This window comes from Nanorana parkeri, unplaced genomic scaffold, assembly GCF_000935625.1.
Source record: "Nanorana parkeri isolate BGI_ZX_2015 unplaced genomic scaffold, ASM93562v1 scaffold1206, whole genome shotgun sequence".
Taxonomy (NCBI): domain Eukaryota; kingdom Metazoa; phylum Chordata; class Amphibia; order Anura; family Dicroglossidae; genus Nanorana; species Nanorana parkeri.
In genome coordinates this window covers 301,172-316,151 of record NW_017307474.1, presented here as the reverse complement: position 1 = coordinate 316,151, position 14,980 = coordinate 301,172, and the positions used below count along the sequence as shown (strand labels likewise).

Genomic DNA, 14,980 nt, shown 5'->3' with positions numbered 1-14,980 from the left:
TATATATATATATATATATACAGTTATTGCAAACAAATGTAATTGCTTCTAAACTATTATAGGTTCTTCCATGAAGAGCCGCAGTAAGAACTGAAGGACATTTAAAATCACTTCACACACTGTAGGAGATGTAGTTTAGAAAATAGCAATGTGTAAAATTGGCCATACATCATCTCTGGGCAGAAGAAAAGTGCACTTACGAAGATGATCCTATTGGGTTTACCTGGCCTTTTGCTGTATTTGAGCATAAAATTGGTTCTATTCTGGAAAGCACAACTCTAAAAATCATGTGTTTTATATCTGGAAGAAAAACAGCTTTCTAAACAGTTAAATAACCACCTGTCTGAAAGACATCATGTGGGGAGTAGCAGTATAAAAATACTGAAAATCATTGCACTTACCAGTCTCTCCATAGTCTAGCTTGTAGTAAATGACTCTGTCACTTATGTAAAAGTCCAAATAAAGTTGATAGCAGTAAAGAAGTAAGTAAATACTCACCTTTCCTGCTACACCACTTCATTATATAGAAATCACTCCCTAAAGTCTGTACAGGGACTGATGATCTCCTGCATTCCTCGTAATGCTTAGTGGTTCCTTTCACTGACCGCAATCTCTCTACAGGACAGCAGCATGAGGAACCACTAAGCACTGTGGGGAACACAGAAGATCTACACTCACATAAATGCAGGTCTCTGCGAAGACTTCACAGGGTGATTTATCTGCAGCTAACAACTTTTTTTGGACTTTTGTAAATGACAGAGTTGCTTTAAAATGTAACTTTGTCTTTGTAATGGATGTCAATCAGGACAGTAATTTCCACCTGTTTACCTATATACACAGGGCTCAATAGATCAAGCTGAAATTTACATTCAGCAAATTAAATGAATCAAAGGAGTGCATTATCCCCTCACCCTTCTGCTGTGCTCAGAAGAGAGAGAGAGACTTCAGGCAAACAATCCTATAACACTCACTGTGAGCACCACTGTAGTATACATTTATTTGTAAAACAAAAAAACAAAGATGTAATGTAAATATTTAAAACAAATAATCAAAACATAAATATGTAAAACTCCAACTGTCCACAGTTAAAAATAGAATAATATGCATTATCTCACTATATCATTGTGGATTGTCCTATTCTGCAGTATGATCAGGTAGGCTGAACCAATTCAATCATGTGTGGGGTGCTATACCATGGTGAGAGGATGGGGCAGTAGAATAAGAGAGGCGGTACCTGAAGGCACTGGTAGGTAAATCTGGATGCAAAAACCACCACTGTATATTGTGGTTGAACCGGCCCTTAAAAAAGGCTTGTATTCCATTTGGATGCATATTCAGTAAAATAGTATAAAAAAACAATAATGATGGGCAAAGTTCGGTAGCACACAGCTACCAGTTATATTTAGTTTACTGAAGCCAGTTAAAGAAACATTGTGATTAATCACTATGACTACTACATGTGTCAGATTGATATCTGCCGTATCTGACAGCTATCACACGCCACGGTGACGAAAAACTTACATTGTCGATGGTCTCGAAAATGTTTGTTGCAGCTCCACGTCCTGAGGCGAAGGCCTGTAAGCAGGGAGACGCTTGTCCCAGGTTCAAAGCACCCACCAGGACACCAAAAAATACCTAGGATAAATAAAGTCTATGGTAATATTTAACTGATCATCAGTATAGTTAACCAGTGTGGAAGGTGGAGATCTCCAGAAAGGAAAAAAGTAACCAGCAAATTAATATACGGTATATCATATATATTTGTGTAAATGTGACTGTGAGCTACAGCAGTACTTCAACCTCTTTAAAGTAAAGTGTAAAGTGAACCTGTGAATTAAATGAACACTTCCCATGAATCAATAATACACATGTTAAGAGAACCAGATCACATTACTGTGAGGAAAAAAAAAAAAGTAACTAATTCTGCATGAAAGATTAAAAATGTTATGTTCCCGAATTCCTTTGTATGGCCTAGAGCCTAAGAAGAGATCACGCGGGGTCTATCTACTAGGAGCATTGTAGTGATTTTACGTCACTGCAGACTGCAGAGTCCACTGAACCCAGACAGAGCAGAGTTCAGGGGACTCTGCAGAGTGGTATTAGTGACATGAGGCTCAGGGAATTTACAACTAGAAGGCAGAGTATATGTGAAACGTGAGCATTTGCATATACACTGCCAGTCCTAAGAAAAATATCACCACATGAATTTAGTTAAGCAAATAGGTCATAAGCATCCATGGGATAACAGGTCTAGTATGAGCAATGTTATGTAGCCCAAAAATGAGGTTAAATGCCTACCTGAATATACCAGGTTTTTCCATCAATACATTTTTTCTTCCCCGATGGTACAGGCATATTCCAAGATGACAATGACAAGATTTATAGGACTCAAATTGTGAAAGAGTCGTTCAGGGAGCATGAGACATCATTTTCACACATGGATTGGCCACTACAGAGTCCAGACCTTAACCCCATTGAGAATCTGTGGGATGTACTGGAGAAGACGTAACGCAGAGGTTCAACTCTCCCATCACCACTATAAGATCTTGGTGAAAAATTAATACAACTCTGGACAGAAATAAATGTTGTGACATTACATAAGCTTATCGAAATAATGCGAATGCAGCGAATGCATGCCGCAATCAAAGCTAAAGGCAGTCCAACTAAATATTAAAGTGTGTGACTTTCATTTTGGACAGGCACTGTATATTTTCAAGCAAAACATAGGATCAAGTTTTTTCTTTTATAGACTATTGTTAATAAGAATAGCTGAGCGCTTTTGCATATGTATTCAAAACACATGAAAATGTATAGATCCCCTTTAAAATGTAATATTAACTTATCTAAATGATTGGATCCCTACCTGAAAAACACATTTCGTTTATCCTCTGTAACTGCTGAAACCAATTTCAGAGTGAATAAATCAATCTTGCATGGGTTGCAATGCCTACAGTCATGCCTTTGTGTGTGCAATATTAATTACCATCGACTTAAGATGCGACCTTGAGCAAGGTTTTTATATTCCCAGCCCCAGAACTCCTGCACAAAGCTTGACTGGGCAGGTTAATTAAGCAATACCATTAAAAATGTGGAAACAAGGAGAACATCAATATATATTTTAAAAGTTTAATGAAAGTCAGATAACAATGGAGTTATTTAAATTAGAAAAGACAATAAAAGTTATATTTTTTAGAGTAGAGAATATAATATACAGAGAAAGAACTTCAGCAAGTAGTCCAGAGGGAAAAGACTTACTTAACATATATGCAGTGAGTGTTGAATTCTTAGCAGCCTTTTACTTTGAGATAAGTATAGAACAGCTCCAGGCATCAAATATACTGAATCAAAGAAATTCTAGTGCTCTCTAGGAAACATTTGCTAATGTTATAAATGTACCCTTAAAGGTCAACTCTACTTTTATGGCAGATGTATTTTAATTAATTTCCCCACCTCCCTGAATGTAGCCTGCCTGGTAAAACACTTACCTACCTTCGGATCTTTACTGCATCAAACAGCCTTTGCAGTGTAATCCTCCTCACTGGGTGCTCTTTTTATTGCGCAGATGCCCCCTAGCCCCATTCATTCCTATAGATGAACCATACTTATGGTGGGCTCTAAAGAGCCTGGCTTGGACCTTTTTTTCATTATTATCCCTTCCTTTTATTTTACTAGGTATTTTACCAGGCTGGTTGCACTAAGGGGGTGTTGTGATGATTCATTTAAAGAACAACTGTTCCAGATGTACAATTGTCCTTTAAATCAAGACAGACAGTTAAATACACATTTGTATTTTCCACCATCCAGTCCCAAGGTATACGCAACCTTGCCAGACAGCAGAACCTCACTGACCTCACTTTTCTCCACTGCAGTCCAGCTCATTTGCTGCTTGTTAAAGTCGAACTAGACCCACCAATTTCAATGTCTCCCAAAGCAGTTACTTTCAAGCCATGCCAACTGTCAAGGTTGCCAATGTACTTATTTCAGCTCTCAACTGAACTTTCAAGCCCTCAAATGGCTGGTGTCATAGCTGATCACATGTGCAAATATCCAAATAGAGGCTAAGATGACACTTTGCCTGGCTTTAAATGAGGCTGTACTTCTGCTTTAACAATATGTACATAGCTGGATGTCTTTAACCTGGTCACAGCTCTACTGTAAAGAGACCCTGTCACCAACTTAAAAAAATCTGGTAAAAGAAAAACAAGTATTTTATTATAAAGTATGGTTGACTTCTATTGAAAGAGTCGATTTTCTAGCACAGCCCCCTCCTTTCTTGCCTGTCATGGTCCTCTCCTCTTCTGGGAGTGCCTTATTACTGTTTGTGCTGACCCAGCTCCTTACCTCACTTACCTATATAACTTAGCTGCCAGGGGAAACGCGAAGGGAAATACTATAGAATGACACGTGAGTTACAGCTCCGGGGTTGCGGGCCTCACATCCAAAATGGTGACGCCCAGCAGCAGTATCAGGGCTTTTGGATGCATACACAAGGCAGGCTTTTACAGTTAAATAACATGCATAACATATGTAAAATACACATAAACTTTTATGGGAAGGTTGTTAAAATGAATGGTCTAGCAAAAGGGGCTTTTTTAATGATGCTAAGAAAAAAAATGTTATCAGTGAAGTTATTAGTTTATTAGTAAAGCTGTTGTGAAATTACCAAGCCGTGCCAGCCAGCAAATGTTGGCAGTAGCAGGCATCTGTGGATTGAAATGTAAGTGCAACAGATACAGATTGATTAGTACTGCTTTCACACACAGGGGTTAATTTAATAAATGCAAATATGCTGTTCACTTTGAAAGGGAAGTTCCACTTTACAGGGATTATTTCCCCTTAGGTTAGTGAATGGGTTGAAGCTCTGCTGACTTCCATCATCCAATCATGTGCAAGCAAAAATCCTGTTTTCTTTATTTTCCTTGCATGTGATTGGGTATTTTGTGCAAAGTGCATTATTACCACATTCACTAAGCAAAGTGCAAATTCCCTTTCAATGTGAACAACCTAGTTACCTTTAGTAAATCAATAGTCACTAAAATGTAAAATACAATGGGGTTTAAACAGTGAATGTTCCCTAACCTTGATGAATAAGGTGAAGTTGTGCTCACTTCAATCATCCAATCACATGTAAGCAATCCAGTTTTTTTCAATCTCCCTTCCACTTCAGCATTAAAAGTGAACATAATTTAAAAATGATTACTTTGCAAAGTAAGCATTTTCTACTTCAGGAAAGCATACCTAAGAGCACAGAAAGGTAACAAAAAAGTAGAAGGTTCTATAAATGTTCTATAATGTTCTATAAATACAATCTAGGTCAGGTTTCTTTCAGACTATGTAGACCTCCACACTGAGAACACGTCCTTACCTGTAACAGGTTTCCAGGTGTATACTCTTCTTCATCAAGGACTAGCTGGGATCCATACCAAAATGCCAAAGCATAGCAGAGGAATATTATAAACCACATGTATCCAGTGAAGAATCCCATAATAATGCCTTTCCTTATTCCCCATCGCTGAGCATAGACAAGGTTTCTATCATACCTGTGTGAAATGAAACAAAATACAACCTCAGAAAGCATTGCATATATAAGATAATTGCAAGGCATTTGTGACTTAGGACAACCAGGTTATTCATCCATAAGAGACCACTGCTTAGAAAGTCTAACATTATCCTATCCTAAAGGCCATCCCTATAATATGGCAACCTGATGCGATTGCCACAGGTGGCATCTTGTTAGGTCACGTGGTGGTGGTGGGGGTTCAGGTGTGCCTGCTGCTCACTTGCCAGAGTGTCCCAGGTTGCTAAGAGCTAACACTTGCCGGAGCGTCCCAGGTTGCTAAGAGTGTCCCTCCCGCCTCCTGGCAATCATTGATGGTCAGTGAGATAGGCGGGACCCTCATCCTGGAATGTGTACCAAGGAAGAGTAAGTAACCCCCCCTTTCCGGAACCTGGGTGCGAGATAGCACATCCTCCCTCCTAGCCTCAGGCGTCGAGATGTCTAGGGATGGCCATGCTTATCCTTTATTAAGTAAACCCCTCTGATTTTTATTCTAAAGTCAAAACTATATAAAAATATATAATATGTATTATTGTTATTATTATTTGCTGCCTGTGTTCCATTGCAGATATTTTAATTCACTTTTTTTTCCCAGAAACACAACAGAAAGAAAGAGAAAACATTTCTCTAAAGTGAGGAGACAGTTATTACTAGAACAGGTTTCTCTTTACTTCCTGTTTTGGTAACAACTGTAAAATTTTTAATTTTCTATTAATTTCTGTTGTTTTAACAATAATCACTCCAGTGGGAAAACAGACTGCAATATAAATCTAAACAGGGATTTCACATGCTTCAATCTAAAGCATAACAAAGTTTAGGTTAGAGATAAATCTTCAAAGAATATAACGGTAAAATGTAATTAAATTCCAATTCCAGTTTTGTATTTTTTTTTCTATTTTTTCTAACAGTCACCCAGAATTTGGAGGGCTAATGACAGCTTCACTGAAAACCCTATCTTTGGTGTAGTTCGCGGAGACTAACTGCTCTGCGTTCTAGCACTGGTTTCTTTTTGGGCTGCATGACGCCAAGGGTAATTCAACTAACTTCCTGTGAGTGCAGCACCCGCCCCCTGAGGGTTGTCACCACATCCCGCTACACCTACAATTCAATGAGGCAGGGTGCGGAGCTGACATTAGCAATGCTCTGCACATCATTAAGGATCACTGGAGAGCTGGACAAAGAGGATCCTGTGTATCACTGTGTGCAATTAAATCTATCCACTATGAAGCTATTTAAAAAAAAAAAAAAAGCACAAATGTCTAATACATTTTTTTACTGAATTTCTTAATGATATGATGAAATAAGAAATGACAAACCTCTCAACTTCTTTTAACTCGCCACCAAATGCTGCAATAGTTCTAATACCGGACAGAACTTCATCAGCAACGGCCCCAGCTTTAGCATACGCCATCAATTCTCTACCTGTCAGCTTTGCAACAGCCTTGTAAAAAAGACAAATTGCAGTAAGTGCATGAATAGTATATAAGGCAACAAAGAGTTATGATTAGCACTTGATTAAAGACCTCTTACCAGTGCCATAAGTGCAGCTCCTACTCCAATCAGTGGGCTTACAGCGATGATAACCAAAGTCAATTTCCAGCCATTGACAAATCCTAATAAGAAGCCGCACAGAAATGTGGTGAATCTCTGGATAAATATCCCAACTTGGTCAGCAATGGCATCATTAATTTTATTTATATCACTGAGAAAACACAAAACAAAGAAGTCACATATTGGATTTTATAAAAAAAATAAAAAAAATAATTTTGCTACATAAGTATGTAGAAATTCTGATGTACTAAATTGGGGCTCACAGTGCCACCAAGATTGAGCTTTGTTCTCTCTCCATTCATGACATAATAAGGTTCCAGTGCTTGTGTACATGTCAATTTGCTGTGCTTGGTGCATGGTTTTTGGTGTGTAGCTTACTATGAATCATACATTAACCAATAGGAAGGCAATATTTAATGCATTGTGTTAAATGTAAAAACAAATAGGAATAGATGTATTGCAGTTGTAGAATGTGTGCAAAAAAATGCCAATAAGCTGGAAAATATGTTTGCAACAAACAACTGATCATTCCCTTTTCAGCGAAGTAAAGAGCCTGGAGCTCTTACTCTACATGTACTACTAACATCCTTAAAGCTTGGCCCAATGTAAGATATATATATACTGTATGTCATACATGATCAGCTCATGAGGATCCTGTAAAGCATACCAGGCCCTGGAAGAGTGATCTTCCAGGGCCTGGTATTGTGCTGTGCTGAGCGGCTTCCCCTCTGCTCTGAAAACCCTGGGGGGGAGGGGGGGATCACTCGCTCGGTACAGCAGCCATTTAGAGTAAGCCTAGCATTTTTATTAAAAAATACAAGGTGTTCTCTGATTGGACAAGGGGCAGATCTAGACATCATTGCAGATTTTGCTCAGCCGGCAAATTTTTTTCTCATTTTGGATTATACGTTCTTTCAGGTTTCGTGTTTCGGGTCTGAACGCCATTTTTCGTTTCGTTATTCGGATTCAAAGCTTTTCGAACTTTGTTTTAGTTTTGGACAGGATTTTATGATTGGAAAAAAAAGTCACGTGTATGACTTAGTTTCATTTTAACGAAATTCAGAAGATACGAAATTTCGTTAAAAGAACATTTGGATTCATTTGCATTCGGCCTTATTGAAATTGGAACATTCAGATGCATCTGAATGTTGAATTCATAAAAATGTGTTCAAATTTGCATTCAGAATGAAATGAAACTACATGTCATTTGCTCATTCAGTCATCTTGCAGTTTATGGTCACCTTAATCTCCTTGCTATGAAACATCATCAAGCAAAATGACTTACTCAGACATTCTGGTGTTCAGCTCCCCAACGGATGTGCAGTCAAACCAGCCAATCTCCATCCTCATCACTTTACGGAAATAGAGCTTCCTTATTCTCTGGACCTGTCGGGCTGCAACAGTGACCCAGCTGCATATCTGTGGGAGGGAAATGGTGAGACTAAGCTCTATTCAACAAACGGATAAATTCAAAGGAGAAAGAGCAGTGACAGAGTGATGAAGCTCAGAGTGCTTCTCTTTTCATTGTCCAGTCAACAGATGGCCAATATAAAGGGTCCCTTGTCCACTGTGCACGAATATAAGAGTGGCCTTTTCCACTTGATCAACAGTGTATGGAATCGTCCTCCACTAATCACCAATGTAAGGGTGCTTTTCTCCACTGGCCACCAATGTAGAGGACACTACAGATATTTTCTTTCTTTTCTGACCATTATTATTTGTCTAATTTTAATGTCATGATTAATACCAAAATAATTTTGTTGTATAGAGTAGGGGAGTATAAAAAAAAGATCCAACTTGTGCCTAATGCCCACCCTAGCAGCGGAGTAACGTACGCCATATTCTTTATTTTTCTAATTTATTATCTTGTCTATGGCTCACTGATCACAGCAATGTACTGTATCTTAGCTGTATGTATAGTACTTTGTAGTGGATGTTCCCTGAGACCTTAACCATTATTTCAAGTGTTGCACAGGGGTAAAAAGTTGAGGACAAGCTGTTCTAAATACCTCAAGTCACTCCCCCTTCAATACAGAGACTCTAAGCTAACAGAAGGTTATAATCACTTTGGAATATCCACAAAGCTTCTTATCATTCTTCAGCCAAGTTATTGCAGCAACTCAATCTACAAGGATGTATTACATCCCACCGGCAAAAAATGTATAAAAGACTTTCTAAATTTCGAATCTGTATTCTAGCTCCAATGCAGGAAATACTGAAGCCAAAGACAGCCAGACAATTAATATTCTTGGAAGAACAGCTACGGCAGCCAACTTATTTCTTTTAGAACAGGTTTTGTCTAATGGTTTTTCACTGACAGCTTTATTATTAAAATGGATCCTACCTGGATATCAAATCTTTAGGGGGTTATTCACAAAGCTGCAGAAGGCAGCCGAGCGAATAACCCAACCGAAGTGAAGTGAGCCGTACAACGTTCGGCTATTCACTGCGGCTCAGTACGGCTAATTTCAGCAGTACATCGGCTGAAATCAGCCGTACATTGGCTGCCTTCGGCTGCCCTTCCGTCAGCCGAACATGCTCTGCATGTTCGGCTGAGTTGAAATGCAGAAGGACTTCGACTCAGCCGATCCAACATCTGGATTGGCTGAGCTCAAGCTCCCGCAGCCGTGCGCCCCTATTCACATAAGGGCCGAATGGCAGTGAATGAATAGCCGAATTCCACCGAGTGGCATCCTGGCTCAGCTATTCTGCTCGGTACCTCCGTGGTAACAAGCAGAATAGCAAATCAGTGAAAATTGTTTTTTTTTTAAAGTTTTAAAAAATATTTTCAAAATGTACATAAATAGTTAAATTAAAAAATAAAGATTGACAAAACAAGAAACAAAAACAATTGGGCGGAGCTAGCAGTGACAGATAGCTCCGCCCCACTGTTTCCTATTGGCCGACACCTGCAAGAGTCTTCTAGCAGGTCCCACCAGTGAATAACAACTGGGCAGAGCCGGCCGTGATGTCACGGCCGGCTTGCCCAGTTGTTATTACTTAATGACAGTTCAGACAGAGTCCCCAGGTCACCATGAGTAGTGATATTTTTTTACATACCATACAGAAAGCAAAATAAACTCCCTGCTTTTAATACAAGGTAATTAGAAACAAGTGAAGGAGCTTATGCACAAAGCAACTCCAACAATAGACCAAGAGCTATAGGTTACACAGTTTAGTACTGATTCAAGATCATGCCTAACACACCACTTTAAAACTAGTGGCTACATACAAGTGAGAGTTATTGAAGTATCAACAAGGGTATCAAAAGAAAAAATATATAAAATAGGGAAGGCAGGGAAGGTAGAAGGACCTCAACTCTTTTGTGTATTTTCGTACTAATTCCATATATCAGATAGTAATATTGGGTATCTATCCCAAAAACCCATAGTGAGTTGCAAAGAATGAATAGACAGGCACAAATATCTGCTCTCAATTCCAATTTATCAATGTATGGCTTCAATGTATGTTATCCAAGATGTCTACAGCCCCAACCCTCTCTCCCTATGTTTGCCGTTCATGGAATAAAGTATTAGAAAAATTCTAAAAGTGACTGGTGCCCAATATTGCTTCCACATCCCACATACTGGCTAAGAACTCATTCCTGAGGTGAAATGTCAGCTTCCCCTGCCCCCTGAAGGATATCATTATTTGCTATAATTTTAAACTGCTACAAATTTGTTTTAGCCTGACCATGTCAGAACTACACCCTGAACTATGAATTACATACCACTTGTTCTAAATCTGTGTTTACATTATAGCATGGTCCTGATTTACACCCCAGCACTGGTGCAAATTAATACGCGTTGAAGTACGTTTTTACAAGCATTGCAAAGTGCATTGCAACATGCGGTAAGCACATGCCAATGCATGTTTCTATGTGTTTTAATTAATTTCAATGCAAATTGCATGTCCCTAGGACAAGTATTAGTCCAGTTTTTAATTCCTTGCCTGAAGTTCAGCTTCAACTTCACATGCTATACAAATTGCAGCAATAAGCTGGTATGAAAATTTGAACTTACTTGTACATATCCCAGGAATAGGACTGAGCATCCAATCCCTGCATAGTAGCCTGCAAATCTTGTCATTTCTTTTTCAATATCCAGCATGCTGAAACAAAGTGAGATGATTCAACTTGACATATAATATTGTGAAAAACTGAAATTATTAGCAGGCACATATTAAGGCAATTAATAACTGTAATGTTTCTCACCCGCAGCTTGTTGTCTTATTTTCATATTCCCCAAAAAGGGATCCATTAATCCATCTGATAGTGTTGTTTATACAAGTCTTGTTCGGGTCTCGCAGTTCTTGCAACTCAATATCGTACAATATAAATGTGTCGATCATCACACCGAAGACCAATAACATGCACGGCTGAGCTGCCCCATGGATCACTGCAGCGATACTACCGAATACCATCATGCAGTTCTCAGAGCCAGAAGCGAAGCGGAACTGTAGGCATATTACAAGTATTGAGAGACACTGAAATGTCTAAGCACCCATATCTGCACTCTCATTATAAGAATAAATCATGAAGCCAAAACATTTTGTTATATTAGAAGAAGTATTAATGTTTAAAGCTAAACTCTGAGGAAATTGTAAACTACCCTTAAAGAGGGGATCCTTTTGCACTGCAAGGGTTGAATGCTTGTTTTTGTCTAGCGTACCATTAAAACGCCATTTTACCTACTTTATCAGTGACTCCCGTAGGCACCTACTTTCCATGCGACTGGTCTCCCCTAGCTGTTTTTTCTTCAGTGCTTCATCATCAGGCATACTCTGACATCATTATGTACAATGCAGGACCAGCAGTCCTGCATTGTAGGTGAGGATGCCAAGTTCACACCCGCAATCTGGAGCACCAGATGTAAAAGGGGAAATGCCAGATGGCAGGGGAGCAAGGGTTAAGGTAAGTAAAACTACTTTTTTTAATGTCACCATAGACAAAAATGAGCATTCAACCCTTGCAGAGTCCCACTGCAAGGGCAGTTTTACAATGTTTCCAGAACACAGCTTTAAAACCCCTACGATTTTTTTTCCATCTGATCATATTGAGTGGATTTTGTTTTCAAATTCACTTTGCTTCTAAGGAGTCAGACACTTCATATAGCACCCGGGGCCCCACACCCAATACCCAAGCAAGGACGCCCATGCTTACCCTGGGTCAGTCTGCGCTGTCCCATCTCTTGCTTGCCAGAGGCTTCTTTCTTTTCTCCACTCAAGTTCCGAGGGCGCCACAGTGGGTTCTGCCTTCCCAGGTGGGTGTGCGGACCAAAACCTACAAGCTACAACTACCTGACACTGAGATGTGCTATATACCAACCCAACCAGCACCATTTCCAACCTTTGACACGGGTTGCAACTCTTCTCTATCCAAAATAGATTCTTAGTCTAAAAATGTCAGTTGCCCGTCAGTCATGCTGATCTATTGGATTCAATAGTCTTAAAGTCACCGATCTGGAACAAGTACACAAAGCTCTAATATTTTGACTTCACTCTAGCTTTCTTATCTGCATGCTTGTTCCAGGTCAGTGACATAGAAAGTATTGAGGCCAGAGATGGCCAGGCAATTTATGTCTGAAAAAGGTTGGGCCAGCAATGGTAGTTTGAATATTTATCTTAGAATAGGTTAAAAGCAGAAAAGGATAGTATTTGGTGAGGGGGAGAAGGGAAAGGGGTATATACAGAAGAGTGGTACACAACTAACATACATAGTGAACTTACCAGCTGAAAGAAACCAACACGTATGCTGTCAGCTGCTGCATGTTTGTTAGGCCTAAAAGAAGATAGTATGTGTTCAAGAATGGCTATAACATAACAGTACAGAGAATGATTTACAAAAGGAGTTGTGGATGTTCACACAATACATTGTGTGAATATTCACCTCAATTTCCAACCATGTGCAAATGAAAGAAATTATTTTCTTTTTACGTGATTGGAAATTTGAAAGGAATCTGCACATGGATAACATTCTCAAATGCTTGCAAATCAGCCTCAAAATATATTCATTATTAGTAAAAAGCCAAATCTCAATTTACAAAAATCCAATTGCCATATAGGATCATTTGACAAAGTGCTGCCTGCAACCAAAGTCTCAGTCCCCCACAAACTGTCTGTCAGATGTGGGAGAGTTAAACCACTGGACAGTATCTTAAATAGAAGACACTATTTGTGAGGAGTTCCTGGGTCCACACACATGCTGAACCATTATAAGGGGGTCTCATTCTACCTGTTGGATTCTATGGAGAGTGCAACAGAAGGAGCTGGAACAGGTGAAGGTAGACAATAACACCCCAAACTCTGAGATGGACAGAGTCAGGGTTTATGGTAGGAATCTCACTATTGGAAAATCTGAGACATGTGAGAAGGCGTGATTTTACGTCCATGAGCACCTCTTCCAGGTTGAATGACACAAAGTGAATCTCAGTGAAAGTGTGCTAATGAGTGAGTGCAAATCTGCCAGATCCTGCTTTAATTCAAGCCAACAAGGGGGATACACAATGCCCTGCCTTATAGTACAAGGGCTCACTGGGACTGTTGGAGGACATCCTGGTCTCATTGGGTACACTCATGGGGATAATAGACTGTTTGAGACCAAAAATTGTAGATTCTCTGCACATAGGCTGCAGGGGGCGTTATGTGGTGATGTTAATCAGCTTTTTTGGCGTACTCTCAATTCAGTTTTAACCATTGAAATCACTTCTTTTTGCAGAGAGTAGTATAACAATTTAATTTGCAATATTTATTAGCACTCCAAATGTTTTGTGTTGAGTTTGAATTAACCAAAGCTAGAACAAAGTAAAACAGAACACAGCTTTTTCTCTTTATTCCATGAAACAAGGATTATGATTGCTGTGAGCAGCAGTTTTCTTTGCTCAGTTTTTAATAAATAATCCTAAAAACCGTGTTTCATCTCAGCATTAAAAAAATAATTCCACCCAACCTACAGACGTGATTACATGAAGAGTACATTTTATTTCTTTAGTATGACATTTTCTATGCAATGCTAAAACTTACTTTTTCTTCTTCGATGTGCCATTGTCATATTTGTCTCTGTTTAAATTTAAAAAAGGAAAAAAAGAAAAGTTAGGGTTTTAAAGAGACAAGCCTGCACTGAAAACAAGAATAAGCAAACTCAAACTCAGGTATATGGATCCTTGAAGGGAACTGTGCCCAGCATCATTGCTACAAGGCAAGATTTCTAAACGCCTGGTGCCCAACCTGTGGCCTGGAAGCTGCATGCAGCCCCCTGGCACTTATTATGTGGTCCCCAGGGCCCTTGCAGACAGACAGTAGTCTGTATTTCTCTTACCTAGGTGTTTACTCAGACCAGTGAAGACAACATTTTTTCAGACAGTCTGCTAAAGCACATGCCTGGTCTCTAGCAATTTCTACAACATGCTCACGGTCTCTGACCAACCCCTGAAGCATGTTTGCACTCTTTGACCATCTCTAGTATCATGCTCTTAGTATATGACCATCTCATGTTGCATATCTACAGTTTCTGACAGCTTTCTGTATCATTACATCCAATTAATATAATGTGTGGCCCTTTGGTGGTGTCAGGGGCTGCATGTGAGGCCCTTATATAAAGAAAGTTTACCAGCATTGCACTAAACCATTCTGCTATGGGCAATAATATTTGGCCCCCAGTGGCATGCTTGTGAATGAGCATGGTCTACCAGCTGAGTCATTGCATTCTGTTGACATGCATACATTCTGTGGCCATGATATGGACATTCAAATAGTTACATATCCTTGATAAGCATGGAATTAACTTGACTAACCTCTACAGCTACAGACACTGTGGAAGAATTGAGATCTCAAATTTCACAGCAGAAGTCAGCTCCCTTAGCAGCGAATATATAC

At 39.3% G+C, this 14,980-nt stretch overlaps 1 protein-coding gene across 1 annotated transcript in view; it reads right to left on the bottom strand.

Moving 5' to 3' along the window:
• The window catches only part of LOC108796980 (bile salt export pump-like), a 55,959-nt gene that overhangs the window by 38,492 nt on the left and 2,487 nt on the right, over positions 1-14,980 (bottom strand). The window contains exons 3-11 of the mRNA XM_018568548.1: positions 14,129-14,164; positions 12,836-12,887; positions 11,322-11,563; positions 11,131-11,218; positions 8,394-8,527; positions 7,088-7,259; positions 6,874-6,998; positions 5,366-5,540; positions 1,522-1,635 (exon numbers count right to left, since the gene is read on the bottom strand). Coding sequence (XP_018424050.1) covers positions 1,522-1,635; positions 5,366-5,540; positions 6,874-6,998; positions 7,088-7,259; positions 8,394-8,527; positions 11,131-11,218; positions 11,322-11,563; positions 12,836-12,887; positions 14,129-14,164 — 1,138 coding nt within the window. The remainder of the gene's footprint in view (positions 1-1,521; positions 1,636-5,365; positions 5,541-6,873; positions 6,999-7,087; positions 7,260-8,393; positions 8,528-11,130; positions 11,219-11,321; positions 11,564-12,835; positions 12,888-14,128; positions 14,165-14,980) is intronic.